Genomic DNA, 16,688 nt, shown 5'->3' with positions numbered 1-16,688 from the left:
CCGTCATTACTATTACTTATGTCCTTCCAGAAATGTGCACGCTATAGTGAGGAATGGGGAACACATAGAGCTGAAGCTTAAATAATACAAACTTCTGTAAATCCAATCAATAGATTGAGCCAGACAACTATTACAGGAATTGAACCTGGAAAGGCAGACTGGGACAAATTCTACCCCAAATGAAATCTTCATCCTGTGATCCTTATTTCTGTCAAAGGCACCAACATTCCTTCAGTTATTTAGGCATTAAGCATCCTTGTCTCATCCCTCTCCATCAGCCTCTGTATTTGGTTACATACAGCTATGTTACATCTATACTTGGTTATATACATTGGCTCTCATATCTGTTTGCTTGCCTAATTCCTACAACCACCTGGCCAGATGCTCATTACTCCTAAACAGCCTTTTCCTTAGTGTTCCTATTTTCAGTTTGTCCCCACCTACCGACCATACTACTCCCAGATTGATTTTCTTCAAAGAAAACTGGTCATACCACTTTCTTACTCAGAAGTCTCAGATGACTCCCGTCTGCCTACCAAAATGTAATGCTTCCACATTTCAGGGCTGGTCAAAATACAATCCTCAACATATTTTTCTACATTAACAGTAGCTCCTCAACACATCCTTTACAGTCCCAGGCAAAATGGAGTCACTCTATACTTCCAACTACCCTGCCTTTTTTCATGCCAATTCTTATATTTGTCTTAAGTCTATGAAAGTATTGTTACATTTATTTTTTTTTAAATAAAAAACTTTGGATTTTTTCCAGATTACTAAAGTAACATACAGTTATCACAAAAAATTCAAACATTACAGAAATTCCTGGACTTGGAAATTTCTCATGATCCCATCCCTGAGAATTAACCACTGTTAATATGCTTCTAGATTTCTTTAATGATATACATTGTATTTATGTCTACATATTATTTTTTAAAGATTTGTTTGAGAGAGAGAGAGTGTGTGTGCATGCACAAGCAGGGGTAGGAAGAGGGACAAGCAGACTCCCTGTTCAGCATGGAGCCCATCATGGGACTGGATCCCATGACCCTGAGATCATGACCAGAGCCAAAACCAAGAGTTGGACATTCAACTGACTGAGTCACCCAGGTGCCCCTACAGATACTTTTATGAACAGATATGCAATCATACTCTTCTTTAAAAAGACATTTTCACTAAGCAATGCATTGGTATATTCTGGACCTATTTTCATGTCAGTATATATAGAACTTTCTCTAGCTTTTTAGTAACTGCAAAATATTCTTTTGTATAGGCTAACAATTTTATGTACCAAATTTTTCAATGTTACACATTTGAGTTGTTTAGTCTTTGCCATTTCAAATAATCCTGCAGTGAATGTCCTGTGTGTTTTTGTCACTTGTAAAGGATAAATTCCTAGAAATTGAATTGCTACATTAAAAGGCATGTACTTTTAAAATTTTGACAGATGATTCCATATTGCTGTCTGAAAAGGATGTGCCAATTTATACTCCCACTTAAATTCAGATTTTACCTCTTTACACTTCCACGATCAATGGGTATTCACTTATCCTTAATCTTTGCAAATCTAGTAAGTTATATAAAAATCATGTTTTAATTTACATTAATTACTGAGATTAAATATCTCTTCAAATATATGTTGACTGTCTACACTTTGTGAATTGCCTGCTCATCTCCTAAGCCAGTTTCTTTACTTGGGTGGTGGTCTTTTTCTTACTAAATTCTAAGAGCTCCCCTAAAATTAGAAATGTTAACATTATTATATGTGCTGCAAATACTTTTGCAAGCTCTTTTGCATTGTTGGGAGTATAAGGTGCCTCTTTTTGAAAAGAGCATGAAATCAAAAATACCTTTCCACTTTAAGGAAATGAAATTTTGATTAAAGAGAAACTATGAAGTACTTGGATCTTTAAGATATAGAATAATAAATCACTTCTGCTTCAAAGTATTTACAATACCTTCTGAGCCACCTAGCTGGTTAGCTAGAAGAGTTGAGATACAACTGACGATTTGAATTCAGGTATCTTATTACACTTTCTTTCTCAGGGGTTAAATCCTCCCTAACACACCTAGGTAAATTCAGTAACAAATCTTGGATGTGATAAAGAACCAGTTCTTAAAAGCTAATCTCAGAGTTTACGAAAATGTTTTAGGTAACTACATTAAGTAATAAAATATAGTTAGTGAAGGAAGTGGTTATTTTGTAAATTACACCTGCCAAATTATTTAAGATGAAAAGAAACTTTCATTTAATTTCTTTCCTATTTTGCACTTGCTTCTCCTTTGTTCCTCAGCCACATAAAAACAAAACAAAACAAAAACCTGTTTAGGTGTTTAAGAAAGCAGCTTGGCCAGCTGACCTCTCTGCACTTGTATGAAGGTTGATTACTAATAAAAACTGCTTGTGCAGCTTTCAAAACGCAAGTTATCTTTGATACCTTAGGAAAAAAAAGACCCAAGTTATCTTTAATACCTTAGAAAAAACACTTAATCTTGCAGAAGTTAATTTTTAAATATAATCAAACTAATCAGTCTTTTCCTCATGTCCTCTGGTTTGGGTTTGTTTGGGTTGTTGATTTATACATAATAAAAGTCACCATGATTTTCAATGTACAGATTTGGGAGTTTGGACAAATGCAGTTGTGCAATTACCACTGCAACCAAAATACAGAACAATTCCATATCAGAAATTTCCCTGCCCTTCTGCAGTCAACACTGCCCTCCACCCTCAGTACCTAGCCACCTATGATCTGTTTTCTGCCCCTATAAATTTTGCCTCTTCCAGATTGTCCTTAGGCCTTTTGTGTTTGTCTTCTTTCTCTTATTTGGCACAAGGCACATGAGTCACCCCTGCTACCACATGTATCAGCAGCTGCTTTATTCTTGAGTAGTATCCCACTGTACACTTATTCCATGGTTTGTTTATCCAAGGACCAGTTGAAGATATTTAGGCTGGCTATAATTTTTCACAATGATGTACAGAACCGCTATAAACTTTTGCATGCAACTTTTTGTGTGAATATATAAGTTTTCATTTCTTTTGGGTAAATACCAAGGAGTAGGACTGCTGGGTCATAAGTTAAGCATGTGTTTAGCTTTATTAGAAACTGCCAAACAGTTTTCCAAAGTGACTATACCATTCTGGAGTCCCACCAGCAATGTATGAAGGTTCAACTGTTCTGTGTCCTCATCAGCTTTCGTTATTGCCAATTTTCTTGTTTTGTTTTTTGTAGCCATTGCAAAGGGAGTAACAGAATGCCACTATGCTTTTAATTTGCATTTCCTAATAACTACAGATGTCAGACATCTTTCAAGATGTTTATTTGCCATGCACATATTCTCTTTGAAGTATCTGTTCAAATCTTTTGCCCATTTTTTAATTGGGTTATTACTCAGTGTTGACAATTCTTTATATATTTGGATACAAGACCTCTATCAGGGTTGTATTTTGCAAATATTTCCTCCCACTCTGTGGCCTGTCTTTTCGTTTTCTTAGAAGTGTCTTCCAAAGAATTTTAATTTGAGGCAAGTCCAATTTATCAATTTTTTTCTTTTATGGCTTGTATTTTTATGTCATATATAAAAATATCTTTGCCCAATCCAAGACATTTTTTATGTTTTCATCTTTAAGTTTATGATTTTAGTTTTTGTATTTAGGTCTGTGATCCATTTTAAGTTAATTTCTGTATATGGTAAGAGGTATAAGTTGAGGATCTGTTTTTTGCATATGGATATAAAATTATATCAGCGCCATTTACTGAAGACTATCTTTTTCCACTGAATTGTCTTTGCACCTTTATCAAAAATAAAATTGACCATATAAGTACAAATCTATTTCTAGATTCTCTATTTTCTTCCATTGACTTTTGTGTCTACCTTCTTGCAGATAGCACACTGTGTCTTGATTTCTGAAGCTTTATAGTTATTTCTCAAAACTTGTTTTGGCTACTCTACTTTCTTTCCATTTCCATATACACTTAAGAATCAGCTTGTTATCCTGGGACGGAGCCCCACATCGGGCTCCCTGCTCAGCAGGGAGCCTGCTTCTCTCTCCCACTCCCTCTGCTTGTGTTCCCTCTCTCTCCCCCACTCCCTCTGCTGTGTCGCTCTCTGTCAAATAAATAAAATCTTAAAAAAAAAAAAAATCAGCTTGTTATTTATATAACTGTTGGGATTTCTTCTTGGGATTACATTTAATCTACAGAACAATATAGGACTAGGTGACTTAACTGTATTGGTCTTCTTCTTTTTTTTTTTTACTTGATTTTATCTTTTATATTAATCATCATACATCATTAGTTTTTGATGTAGTGTTCCATGATTCATTGTTTACGTATAACACCCAGTGCTCCATTCAATACGTGCCTTCTTTAGTACCCATCACCAGGCTAACCCATCCCCCCACCCCCCCTCCCCTCTAGAACCCTCAGTTTGTTTCTCAGAGTCCATAGTCTCTCATGGTTCGTCTCCCCCTCTGATTTCACCCCCTTCATTTTTCCCTTCCTACTATCTTTTTTTTTTAACATATAATGTATTATTTGTTTCAGAGGTACAGGTCTGTGATTCAAGTCTTACACAATTCACAGCGCTCACCATAGCACATACCCTCCCCAATGTCTATCACCCAGCCACCCCATCCCTCCCATCCCCCATCACTGAGATTAAGAATTCCTCATATCAGTGCGATCATATGATACATGTCTTTCTCTGATTGACTTATTTCGCTCAGCATAATACACTCCAGTTCCATCACATCATTGCAAATGGCAAGATTTCAATCCTTTTGATGGCTGCATAATATTCCATTGTATATATATACCACCTCTTCTTTATCCGTTCATCTGTCAATGGACATCTTGGCTCTTTCCATAGTTTGGCTATTGTGGACATTGCTGCTATAAACATCGGGGTGCACGTACTCCTTCAGATAACTACATTTGTAACTTTGGGGCAAATACCCAGTAGTGCAATTGCTGGGTCATAGGGTAGCTCTATTTTCAACCTTTTGAGGAACCTCCATACTGTTTTCCAGAGTGGCTGCACCAGCTTGCATTCCCACCAACAGTGTAGGAGGGTTCCCCTTTCTCCACATCCCCGCCAACATCTGTCGTTTCCTGACTTGTTAAATTTAGCCATTCTGACTGATGTGAGGTGGTATCTCATTGAGGTTCTGATTTGGATTTCCCTGATGCCGAGTGATGCTGAGCACTTTTTCATGTGTCTGTTGGCCATTTGGAGGTCTACTTTGGAAAGATGTCTGTTCATGTCTTCTGCCCATTTCTTGATTGGATTATTTGTTCTTTGGGTGTTGAGTTTGATAATCCATGAAGCCCATATTATCTCTCCATTTACTTAAATCTTCTTTGATTCCTTTCATCGTTTTGTTGTTTTCAGCATACAGATCCTGCACATATGTTGTTACCTATATACCAAACTATTTTGTGGTTTTTGTGTTATTATACTTTAACATTTTTTTCAATTACTAATTATTCCATTGTTAGTATACAGAAATACTAACCCTGTACCTTGTGATCTCGTTAAACTCACTTAATTAGTTCTGGTAACTATTGTGTAGAATTTTTGAGACCGTTTCTGTGTAAAAAATAATTTCATTTGCAAACAGACACAGTATTATTTCTTCCTTTCTAATCTAAATGTGTATTATTTCCTTTTCTTGCCTTACTTCACTGGCTAGGGCCTCCAGTATGATGTATAAGAAGAGCAATGAACAGTCATCCTGCCTTGTTCCCAATTTTAGAGGGAAAGTATGGTTTCACACCATTAAGTATGATGCTAGCTGTAGTTTTTCAAAGTCGTCCTTTAAAAGGCTGAGGAAGTTCCTTTCTAATCCTAATTTTCTCAGAGATTTTATCATGAATAGATGCTGGATTTTTTCAAATATTCTGTCTACATATACTGAGATGATTATATAGTCCTTCTCCTTTATTCTGCTAATATGGTAAATTATGCTGGTTTATTTCCTAAATAAACCAGCCTTATATTTCTGGGATAAACCCAAGTTTGTCCTACTATACTGTCCTTTTAATATACTGTTGGATTAAACTTGCTAATATTTTGTAAAAGTTTTTACATTTATGTTCATGAGGGATATTAGTCTTTGTCTTTTCTTAAAATGTAAGCTGGGAAGTATTCCTTCTTGTGTCTTTTGAAAAAACAGCATAATATTCCTTCCTTAAATGTTTCCTAGAATTTCCAGCAAAGTCATCTGGGAATTTAACTTTTTTAGTAAACGTAAAACTACTCAAATTCTCTATTTCTTCTTGTTGCTTTTGGAAATGTGTGTCTTTTAAAAAATATATCCATTTTATCTAATTTAACTAACTTATTGGCATAAAAGTATTCATAATTTTTCCTTATTATCCTCTTAATTTCTGTAAGGTATATAGTGGTATCTCTTACCTTACTAAATTTTGTGTTCCTACGTTTTTTCCAGTGAATTTTCTTTCAGATATTTTTACACATAAAATCAGTCATTTGTAAATCACGATAATTTTATAATTTTTCTGAAATCATGTCTTACTTCACTTTCCTGCCTAATTACATTGACAGGCAATAGTAATACAATTGTGATACTTCTATGTATTACCAACAAACATGAGGTGGCCTTTTGTCAAATAACACACACTCACATATATACTTTTTTTGAGTTAAAGTATAACCAACTACTTTTTTTATCCAGAGCAGAGGCTGACAAAACTATGGGCCCAGGCTAAATCTGGCCTATCACCTGTTTTTGTAAATACAATTTTATTGGAACATATTCATTTGTTTATGTATTGTCTATGGTTACTTTTGCCTTACAATGGCAGAGCTGAGTAGCTGTGGCAGAAATCTTATGGCCTAAGAAGCCTAAAATATTTACCCTCTGGCCCTTAACAACAGATTTGCTGACCGGCCCTTAACAACAGGTTTGCTGACCCCCTAATCTAGAGGATTCCTTTGTTAATCAAGAATGGATGCTAGATCTTATCAGTCTTCTTGGGTTACTATTAAACTGAATTCACATTTTCCCCTTTAATCTATCTGTATGGCAAATTATACTGAGAGATTCCTAATTGCACCATCCCTGCATTCTGGAACAAAATGCACTCAGTCAAGTTGTTTTATAGCTGGGATTCTTTCAATACATGTAACAGGATTTTTTTTTTCAGTAATACTTGTAAGTGAGATTGGTCTAACAGGTTTCTTCCCAGTATCTGCAGCTTTGTAAAAAGAACTAAGAAATTCTGCTTTTGAAGTATTTCCTGATTATCCTTAACAAATGTGGTCTCTCCTCCTCAGAATTTTCAGTATACTTCAAGCAACTGTTACCGAACTTAATCATATCTGGACTATGTTAACTTCAATTCTCCTTCCACTGCCTCAATATAGGAAGGAAAACATTTATGTTAAAAGGCCATAACAGGGGCGCCTCAGTTAAGCATCTGCCTTCGGCTCGGGTCATGATCCCAGGGTCCTGGAATCAAGACCCGCATCGGGCTCCCTGCTCCACAGGAAGCCTGCTTCTCCCTCTCTCCCTCCCCCGCTTATGTTCCCTCTCTCGCTGTGTCTCTCTCTGTCAAATGAATAAATAAAATCTTTAAAAAAATAAAATAAATAAAAGGCCATAACATATCTTTATATACTGTACTAGTAGCTGGGAGTGTGTTTTATATTAGGCATTGAATATTTACTAATGTTTCTAATGCCTTTTTTTTTCTTGTGAGCCTGCTAATCAGACTCCAACTTTATGTATGGTGAATATATATTACTCGTGTAATTTTTTAAAAATTAAACTATTAAAATATAGTCATTTCTTCAAGAATCAAATTCCAAGGTTAATGTTATAGACACACTATTTTAAAAGAAAAGGTACATCTTAATGCAGCTAAAGGGAAATATAGTTTATAGAATGTATAACTCACCTAATTCTACACATAAGTTTAATTCACATACAAAAAGTACTTATTAAGTATGCTCTGGATAATTCTAGACTGATTCTATAAACAGCTATTTCACTTTTGGACAAATTATTTAATCTGTATGGACCTAAATTTCATCATCTATAAAATAATGAATTTGGTAACTCCTAGGGTCCCTTTAAGCAGTAAGATTCTAAGAATCTAAGATAATTAATTTATTTTTTATACTAAATCTCACAAAGTTCTCAAACAAGTATCTAATCCCTTTTAATAAAGAAAAAACAGAGAGGGGAGGTTGTAAACAAGATCCATTATCCCTTGTTGAGTCTCAAAAAGACTTTAAAAAGTTACCTCTGTTTCTGGAAGACATCTTCCTTCCTGCTGATTTCAATGTTTCTTTGTTTCTTTTTTTCCTAGTTGCTTTGATTTGTCCTTGACCAGATGCAGAATCAGAGTCAGAAGAGTCAAGTTTGACTTGACGATGCCTTCTTGACTTGGATGCCTTGAGAGTTAGAAATCCAATTAACCACAATGAATCACAAAATTAATCCAACTGATAGACAATTTAGGAAAAGACAAAATACACAAAGATGAGGAAAAATAAAAGTCATAAAGTACTTTACCATTATACTGGCTTGCTTAATACTTGTTGCATATATATATATATATATATACTCTTTTATCTTTACAACAGGATAGGCTCCCTGCAACTGTCATCACCATCTACTCAAATTGGGTAAAAAATGTTAATTGTTGGGTTAAAATGTAGTTGTTGTTGCGTGGCTGGGAAACAGGTGTAAAGGATGAGTACTGTTTTTTACTGTCTACTAACCTATTCTTCCTTTCTTCTAAGAACAGTTATGTTCCCTAGTTACCACCATGTCTTTTGAGTGGAACCACCTGATGCCTGGCTCCAGGTACGTGCCACTGATCTAGTCAAAAGTTTCACATCACCACGGCCACTGACTTGTTCATGGGTGGGCATGTGATCTCTATCACAGATCAATTTTAGAATTCTGTGTAACTATTAGGAAGGAAAATTCTCCATTTCCATTGAACCTAAAGCTGGGAACACGCAAAGCTGGCTGTCAGGAACAACACTTGAAGACAGTGAAAGCAACATAAAAGGTGAGAAACGGAAGGACAGTGCAAGGACATTTTAGTTGTTATCAATGAATTTCCTTGCTTAAGCAGAGTCCTTATAGGAGTTTTCAGATCCAGGTATGAACAATTATTAAAACAATTACCATGTGTTAAATGTTAATTGTACCTCAATAAAGAAAAAACCTGCAGCTATGCTATGACGCTCTCTTGTCACACTTTATGGGGATTACAATTTAATTCTCATAATCTCTTAAGATACACACTAAACATCAATTAGCACTATATAATGTGGAACCGTTCTGGTTTAAAGCAATTTGGATTAATTAACTTATTGTCCTTGGTGCTTTAATTCAACAGTATTTTGTACTCAATTTACTGTGGGATAACAAATACGTAACACTTAACTAATCTATAATCACTTTTAATTTTTTATTTATTCCTTCTCATTTCTACAACTAGAAAATGATAGTAATTTCCCACAGAATAAAGACACTCCTAGGGGCGCCTGGGTGGCTCAGTCGTTAAGTATCTGCCTTCGGCTCAGGTCATGATCCCAGGGTCCTGGGATCGAGCCCCACATCAGGCTCCCTGCTCCGCAGGAAGCCTGCTTCTCCCTCTTCCTCTCCCCCTGCTTGTGTTCCCTCTCTCGCTGTGTCTCTGTCAAATAAATAAAATCTTAAAAAAAAAAAAAAGACACCCCTAGACTCATGAAAACAATCCAGGAAGAAATATGGGCTTAAGCACATAAATTTATCAGTTCTCCCTCCTGAAATCCCACTAAAATGGTAGTAAGAAAATTTCTGAATAAACTCACAAAACAGAGATAATAGAAAACAACGCAGCTGCTAAAAAAAATTTAGTAGTAGGAACAGTGAGTGATAGCTGACTTAACAGAATGAAGAAATCTAAAATCTAATTGCCTATATTGAGAAAGTTACTATAAAGCAAGCTGATCCAAGTGGATCAGGAATTAGAATCATCAGAAATGTGTCTAAAAAAATGGTAGAGGGGCACCTGGGTGGCTGAGTCGTTAGGCATCTGCCTTCGGCTCAGGTCAGAATCCCAGGATCGTGGGATTAAGCCCTGCTCAGCGGGAAGCCTGCTTCTCCCTCTCCCACTCCCCCTGCTTGTGTTGCCTCTCTCACTGTGTCTGTCAAATAAATAAATAAAATCTTTTAAAAAAATAAAATTAAAAATTTTTTAAAAATGGTAGATATGCTGAAAATCTACAAAAGCAATAGTGTCCCATTTCCCAACCTCAAAACTACACAACTGACCTCCTATAGAAAACAGGAGGCTTGCTCTCTGGAGAGGCTAAACCAGGGATGCTGTAGGCCTGAGGAATGGCATAGCTGAGGAAGAGGACAAAGCCTCTTACTGAAAATAGGGAAGGTAAGTGAAACCTGCATAAAGAATGGTAAGCCTCATGACTGATTCTCTCTGTAGGCTCCCAGAACATTGGTGGTTGGGCTTATTTACCCTTCTTTCCCCTAGACAAGGGAATGGAAGACTGCTCTCTGGTAAAAATGATGCGATCCAACAAAAAGAAATACCGAGGGTAACAAGTCATATCTTCACATGACCACTCTTAAATAAGATCTGAGGCTCTTTAAACATTTGAAAAAAGCCACCAAAATGAAAGAGATCAAAATAAACAAAAACAGGAACTGTGGGGGAAAAGGCATAAACTTCAAAACACTGTAATTAACATCCTCAAGGACATAAAAAATAAAGATAAAAAAATACTTTTTTTTAAAGAAAAGATTCAGAGAAGGAAAAAAAAAAGACCTTAGCAATAAAAAAGAAAGTCAGCAAAAATAAAAAATTCAATATAATGGTTCAGAAGACAAAGTTTAAGCAATCTCCCTGAAAACAGAGATTGAAAACAGAAAAGAAAAATAAAATAAAAATTCAAGAGAAGGAGCAAAAATGCAGCAAATACTATCAAAGAAACAATATAAAAAAACTCCTCAGAACTGAAAACTATCAGATCAAAAGGATGCCTGTCATGACAGCCAAGGACAATGATAGAAAAAAGATCTACACCAACTTAAATTATCATGAAATTTCAAAACTCAAGGGATAGAGAGAAAATCCTAAAACCTTCCATGATCAGGAATACTAAAAGCTGGAAGACAATAAAAAACAAAAGGCATCAAAATTCCAGGTAAATACCAGAAGAGATAACTAAAAGAGAAAAAGTTGAAGATGGATTAGGAATATAGGCGTCGAAGTGGTAACCAGGAGACTGCTGGGTTATATAAGCTCTACAGAATTATTAGACTTTTTAAACTATGTACATGTATTACTTTGATGAAAAATAATAATACTGTTAAAAAAGCATCAAATCAATACCTAAATTACCTTACTAAAGAAATAACTTACCTGAACAACAACTGAAAAGGCCTTTGATTTTATTCTCGCTAAAGATTCTGCCCTTTCACATCTCTGGATAAAAAATAAACAGGAATGGGAAAAAGAAACATAAACATTAAAAGAAATTATGGATTCCCAAGTATTTGTTATCAGAAATAAGATTTGAGACAGAAGGTAGGGTCATATATTGGACACACATTGACCAAAGACATATAAACGCACACTACATTCTCATAGCAGGTCCACAATACCATCCTTGTGGCTAATGATTGTTATTATTCAGGATTTAAGGAGGATAATATGAATGAAAGCCTTAGTGATCAGGCCATTGCCCCCTCATCTGCCTATGCCCAAAGACGGCTCTTTGTCTCATCCACTAAGATGGATGAAAACTTCGGAGGCAGGAAGCAGTAAATAGTAGCTAGAGCTCCACACTGGTTTAAAGTCAGACAAGAAAAGACATACTACAAAAACCCTACTCTGTCTATGTAAGGACGGAGAACACCCTCCACCATTATCCTCCCCTTTCCCTAAAGAAACACTTACCGTCGTCACTCCCAATCTAAACTTGATGTGTCTTTCATAGGGTTTCCAGTAAAGAACAGACTAAGGCTTCAGAGAACTGATGTTTCAGAATTGTCTGAGGTAACTGTGATAATACTGACCAAGGGTCATGATACTTGTATACAGAATCACAGCCACGTATCAAATGAAAAGAAGCTAACTAAACTACTGCCCTGTAAACAATCATAAAGTGAATTTTTCTGACCTCTGATTCTTCTGAATTTCCTTCTCTCTTTTCTTCTCCATCTTTAACTTTTGATTTTAAGGGCGGATTCTGAAAGAGAAAAAAGTTATACATACACATTTATAATTCAAATTAACTAAAAATCAATGGCAAATTATTTCAGAGCAATGAGAATCATTTAATTACTACAAAACTAAAAGATCATTTCACATTATTACAGCATGGTTCACCACCTGACATTAAGATCAAGGTTAGGTTTCAGAATAGTTATAAAATTTATCAATGAAATGCCTAAATCCTCCTAACTAATGAAGGAAAACATACACTTCATATAGCAGTAAGAAAACTGGTTTATTCTCCTTTCCTTCAGGTTTTCAGAAGTCTTAGTAATGCTAATTAGAGTTTATTAAAAGACAGTACTATAAAAGTACTATAAGAGAGTACCTATTAGATTTTTACATGAATTGCCTAGGTCATTTGTGTAACTCATTTGTAACAAAGTATTCAAACAGTCTAAAATGTACTATCTCTCATTAAAATAAATGTGGGTAGAAGCAAATTGTTTCCTCCTTTCTAAGACTGTCATCTCATCACTTTATTTATCTTTTCTAAAACTAAGTTTTGAGCCAGCTCCCTTTTTTTTTTTTGAACCAGCTCCCTTTATACAATGAAAACCAAAAACTGGTAGCCAATCTTTCTAAAAGACAATATATAAAATAATAATACCTATGTAGCATTTGTGAAAACACTGTTATCAGATACATAGTAAATCATCAGAAATTGCTTATGTTTTACTTTTATTTTTTCCTAAACGATTTACTAAAATAAGATGGAGTAGTGGTTTCAAAGTTAAATTTAGCAAGGCTGGCCATGAAGTTTCCAGAGTAAAAAAGTTTTTCTAGGTAAAAAAATTACTGTGAAAAATGGGGAGCTCTAGCATCAGTATTTGGATCAGAAAACTAAATTGAAGATTTGTGTTGATGAGTTTGTAAATAGATAAACCAAGGCAGGGAGAGCATGCCCTATCACAATGGAAGAAGCCACAATTCAGGCCTAGCAGTCTACTGCCATGCAGAAAGATGGAACCAGTGTTACCAAACCACTGACTTTAAAAAAATTTTTTTTTAGATTTACTTATTTATTTTAGCTAGAGAAAGAGTGTCGTTATGGGAGGAGGGGCAAAGGGAATCTCAAGCAGACACCGTGCTGGTTCCAGAGCCCAACACGGGGGCTTGATCTCACAACCCTGAGATCATGACCTGAGCCAAAATCAAGAGTTGGATGTTTAACCGACTGAGTCACCCAGGTGCCCCCAAACCACTGACTTTTAAGAGAAGTTGGATGTCTGGAATTTTAAGTGAAGTCACAAAAATTTAAATTCTAGTGAGTAATTCAACTTTTTAAAACAGTATTAGGATCAACACTGTGTCAAACAAACCACACCTGTCTGTAGGATTTGACCCAAAGACTGCCAGTGTGCAACCTCTGGAAAATGCTAAATTATAAAGATTATAATAAATCAGTGATATATCAAGATTACTTATTCCTCTACATTTACACTGATATTATATATAATGTATATTATTTAACACATATTATAGAATTGTTATTAATAATTGTTTAATTATGGGGCACCCGGGTGGCTCAGTCGTTAAGCGTCTGCCTTCGGCTCAGGTCATGGTCCCAGGGTCCTGCGATCGAGCCCCGCATCGGGCTCCCTGCTCCACGGGAAGCCTGCTTCTCCCTCTCCCGCTCCCCCTGCTTGTGTTCCCTCTCTCGCTGTCTCTCTCTCCGTCAAAAAATAAATAAAATCTTAAAAAATAAATAAATAAATAATTGTTTAATTATATAATTACATAACAAAATCTGTTTGTAAGGTTAAATAATATCACATAGCTGATAACTGGCAAAGCCAGAGCTAGAAAAATAAAGCCCTTGAAATCTGAACTCCAGAAGAATATAGCCACTCAACTAAGCTGCCTCTCAATTTTATCACCCATGTCCAGCCATTAGTGTATAATGCAAATACAATGGGGAGGTATCAAACAAGCAGTCACATACCTTTCTGTCTTTGTGCCACTGCTGATGCTCCAAAACTATGTTCTTAATATTGTCAAAAAAATCGTCCTTTATCAAGCTGAGGGCTTTGTCTGGATTGGATTTATCGCCTGAAATTATATGTTTCATGTTCTGATAATGATCATGAACATTCAGCATTTCCTAAAAGTGAAAAGATGAGTCTTTTATTTCAATTTTTGAGGAGAAACTTAAAGGCAAACCAACACAAAATAAAATGACTTAAGTTGATAAGGAATAATATGCTACAATATACTGAAAATAATATAGTCATGCAACCAAAATAGTACAACTTTATTAATGCAGAGGCTGCTTTCCAGAGATAATGATTCACTGAATTTAACTCAACAAACATTAATATACACTGTATGGAGAAATGCAGGGAAAAGACAGGACATAACAAAAATTATTTGTAGTATACCATTAAATATCACTAATGATAACTAAGATCACATTTTTTTAAATTTCGTATTATCATTTCAAAGATATTTACATAATTCTTTATGTTCAGCCATAAATTCCTATGTAACAACTCTTATCCAATCCTCCACAGAGATGTGCTGACTTTCACAAATCTCAAAGCCCATGTGCCTGTAAGCGTCATCATTTTTTCACGAGTAAGATCCAGGATTAAAAGAAATAGAAGGCAACTTTTAACAACATTTGAGGAATCATTTATTACTTAGACGTTCATTCCCCAGAACCTCCAGCCAAATGGGCAGGTCTATGGGGTAAGGAGAAAGATAACACGTTATAGGCAGACTTTAGAAATCAGATAAAACTGGTATTGAGACTTAGCTCAAAGACCAGCAAAGAACTACTGACACTTCCATCATAGATGACCTCTGCAACATCTGAGTCATCCCCAAGTTAGGCTACTCCATTCATTTCCAGTAGGCTTCGATGGAAGTGACAGATACCTGTTAAAGCAATGAAAAACTGCTGGGTAGTGGTGAGTACTCACATATGCAGAATCTTTAAAGGAGAACAGTGTCCAGCCATGGAGAGCCCCTAACTTTTTTACAGCTTACAGTGTACTGTACTCCTATATTTTACTACATGCAATACAACACAGGGGAAAGACCACTAGCTGGACCTGGTTTTGAGCCTGAGTTCTGTCACTTGCTAGATTGACTTTGAGCAAATCCCTCAATATGGGAATCACATTCCACATTTGTACAAAATTAAGTGATGCCATCTCGCCCAGTGTATAAAAGTATTTATTAAGTGTGCTTATACAAGTGGGAGTGTTCTATAAAATGTAAAGCACTATATAAAGGTAAAGGATTAAGAAATAAAAGAAAGTACATGGACTTTAGAGCCTTACAGGCTTGGACATTCAAATCCAGTCTGCACCTTACTGTACTGTACTTTATGGAAATAACTTCTCCGAACCTCAGTCTGCTTGTTTTTTGTTTTTTTTTTTTTAAAGTTTTATTTATTTATTTGAGAGGGAGATAGCAAGAGAGAGAGAGCGCACGAGCAGGGGAGGAGGGAGAAGCAGGCTCCCTGTTGATGCAGGGCTCAATCCCAGGACCCTGGGATCATGACCTGAGCCGAAGGCAGACGCTTAACCGACTGAGCCACCCAGGCGCCCCTCCTTATTTTTAAAATTAGGAAAATACCACCTCCTTTAAAGGGTTACTAAGATTATTAGTGAGATAACAACATAAAACGTCTAACATAGTTCCTGGCATATGTTGAAAACTCAACAGATCATAGCCATTATTATAACCCTATAAATAAAGACTCAGAAATAAAATGACTGGCTCAGGGTCATATTTAAGTAGCAGAGTTAAAATTAAAAATCAAAAGTTTCTTTTTCCCCATATACTTTTTTTTTAATTCTGTTATAGTTAACATACAAAGTTATATTAGTTTCGGTTGTACAATATAATGATTCAACAGAAATCAGAAGTTCTGGTTCTATTCTTTTCATTTTATTATGCCTCCTTAACCACAAAGCTAGAACTAATGAGTGGCAAAATGATGACAAAAATTCAGGTGCTGACGGGCAGATTTAATAGCATTTGCGCAGAAGGAAAGTAAGCAAGTATTAAATGTAAGGATTATCAGTGAGAATGGATCAAAGACTACACTAGGACAGGATAGAGTCAACTGAGGTATTAAGGGATAAGGCCCTCAAAGAAGATCTGAGGCAAGCCAAAGACCCTAGATAGTCAGGATGACTTCATACAGGAGCTTCTAGGAATAGGCATTCCGTAGCTTGGCCCTTCTGACCCTCCTCCCCAATCACCCCAAAAGGACATGCCTTTGTACATCGCCTCAGTTCTGTTCTCTAAAATCTTCCATACCTGTTTGCTGACATATACAACTTTTTTTTAAGAGGAACCTTTAATTCAACACTTTCAGAACCTTTAATTCGTAGAGTAAAAGAACTTAAAACCAAAAAGCATGTTTAAGAAGGTATGTTGAAAAAAAATTAACATTCTACCACATTAGTC

At 35.7% G+C, this 16,688-nt stretch overlaps 1 protein-coding gene across 2 annotated transcripts in view; it reads right to left on the bottom strand.

The window, feature by feature from the left end:
• The window catches only part of SNAPC1 (small nuclear RNA activating complex polypeptide 1), a 30,396-nt gene that overhangs the window by 7,445 nt on the left and 6,263 nt on the right, over positions 1-16,688 (bottom strand). For both annotated transcript variants that reach the window (XM_064571149.1, XM_045900999.2), the window contains exons 5-8: positions 14,209-14,367; positions 12,169-12,237; positions 11,409-11,471; positions 8,271-8,421 (exon numbers count right to left, since the gene is read on the bottom strand). In XM_064571149.1, the coding sequence (XP_064427219.1) occupies positions 8,271-8,421; positions 11,409-11,471; positions 12,169-12,237; positions 14,209-14,367 (442 nt within the window). The remainder of the gene's footprint in view (positions 1-8,270; positions 8,422-11,408; positions 11,472-12,168; positions 12,238-14,208; positions 14,368-16,688) is intronic.

This window comes from Mirounga angustirostris, unplaced genomic scaffold, assembly GCF_029215605.1.
Source record: "Mirounga angustirostris isolate CCGP_5_RB_7025 unplaced genomic scaffold, mMirAng1.0.hap1 SCAF_9, whole genome shotgun sequence".
In the NCBI taxonomy this organism is placed as follows: Eukaryota; Metazoa; Chordata; class Mammalia; order Carnivora; family Phocidae; genus Mirounga; species Mirounga angustirostris.
Note: the sequence above shows the minus strand (reverse complement) of the source record. Positions and strands in the feature narration are given on the sequence as shown.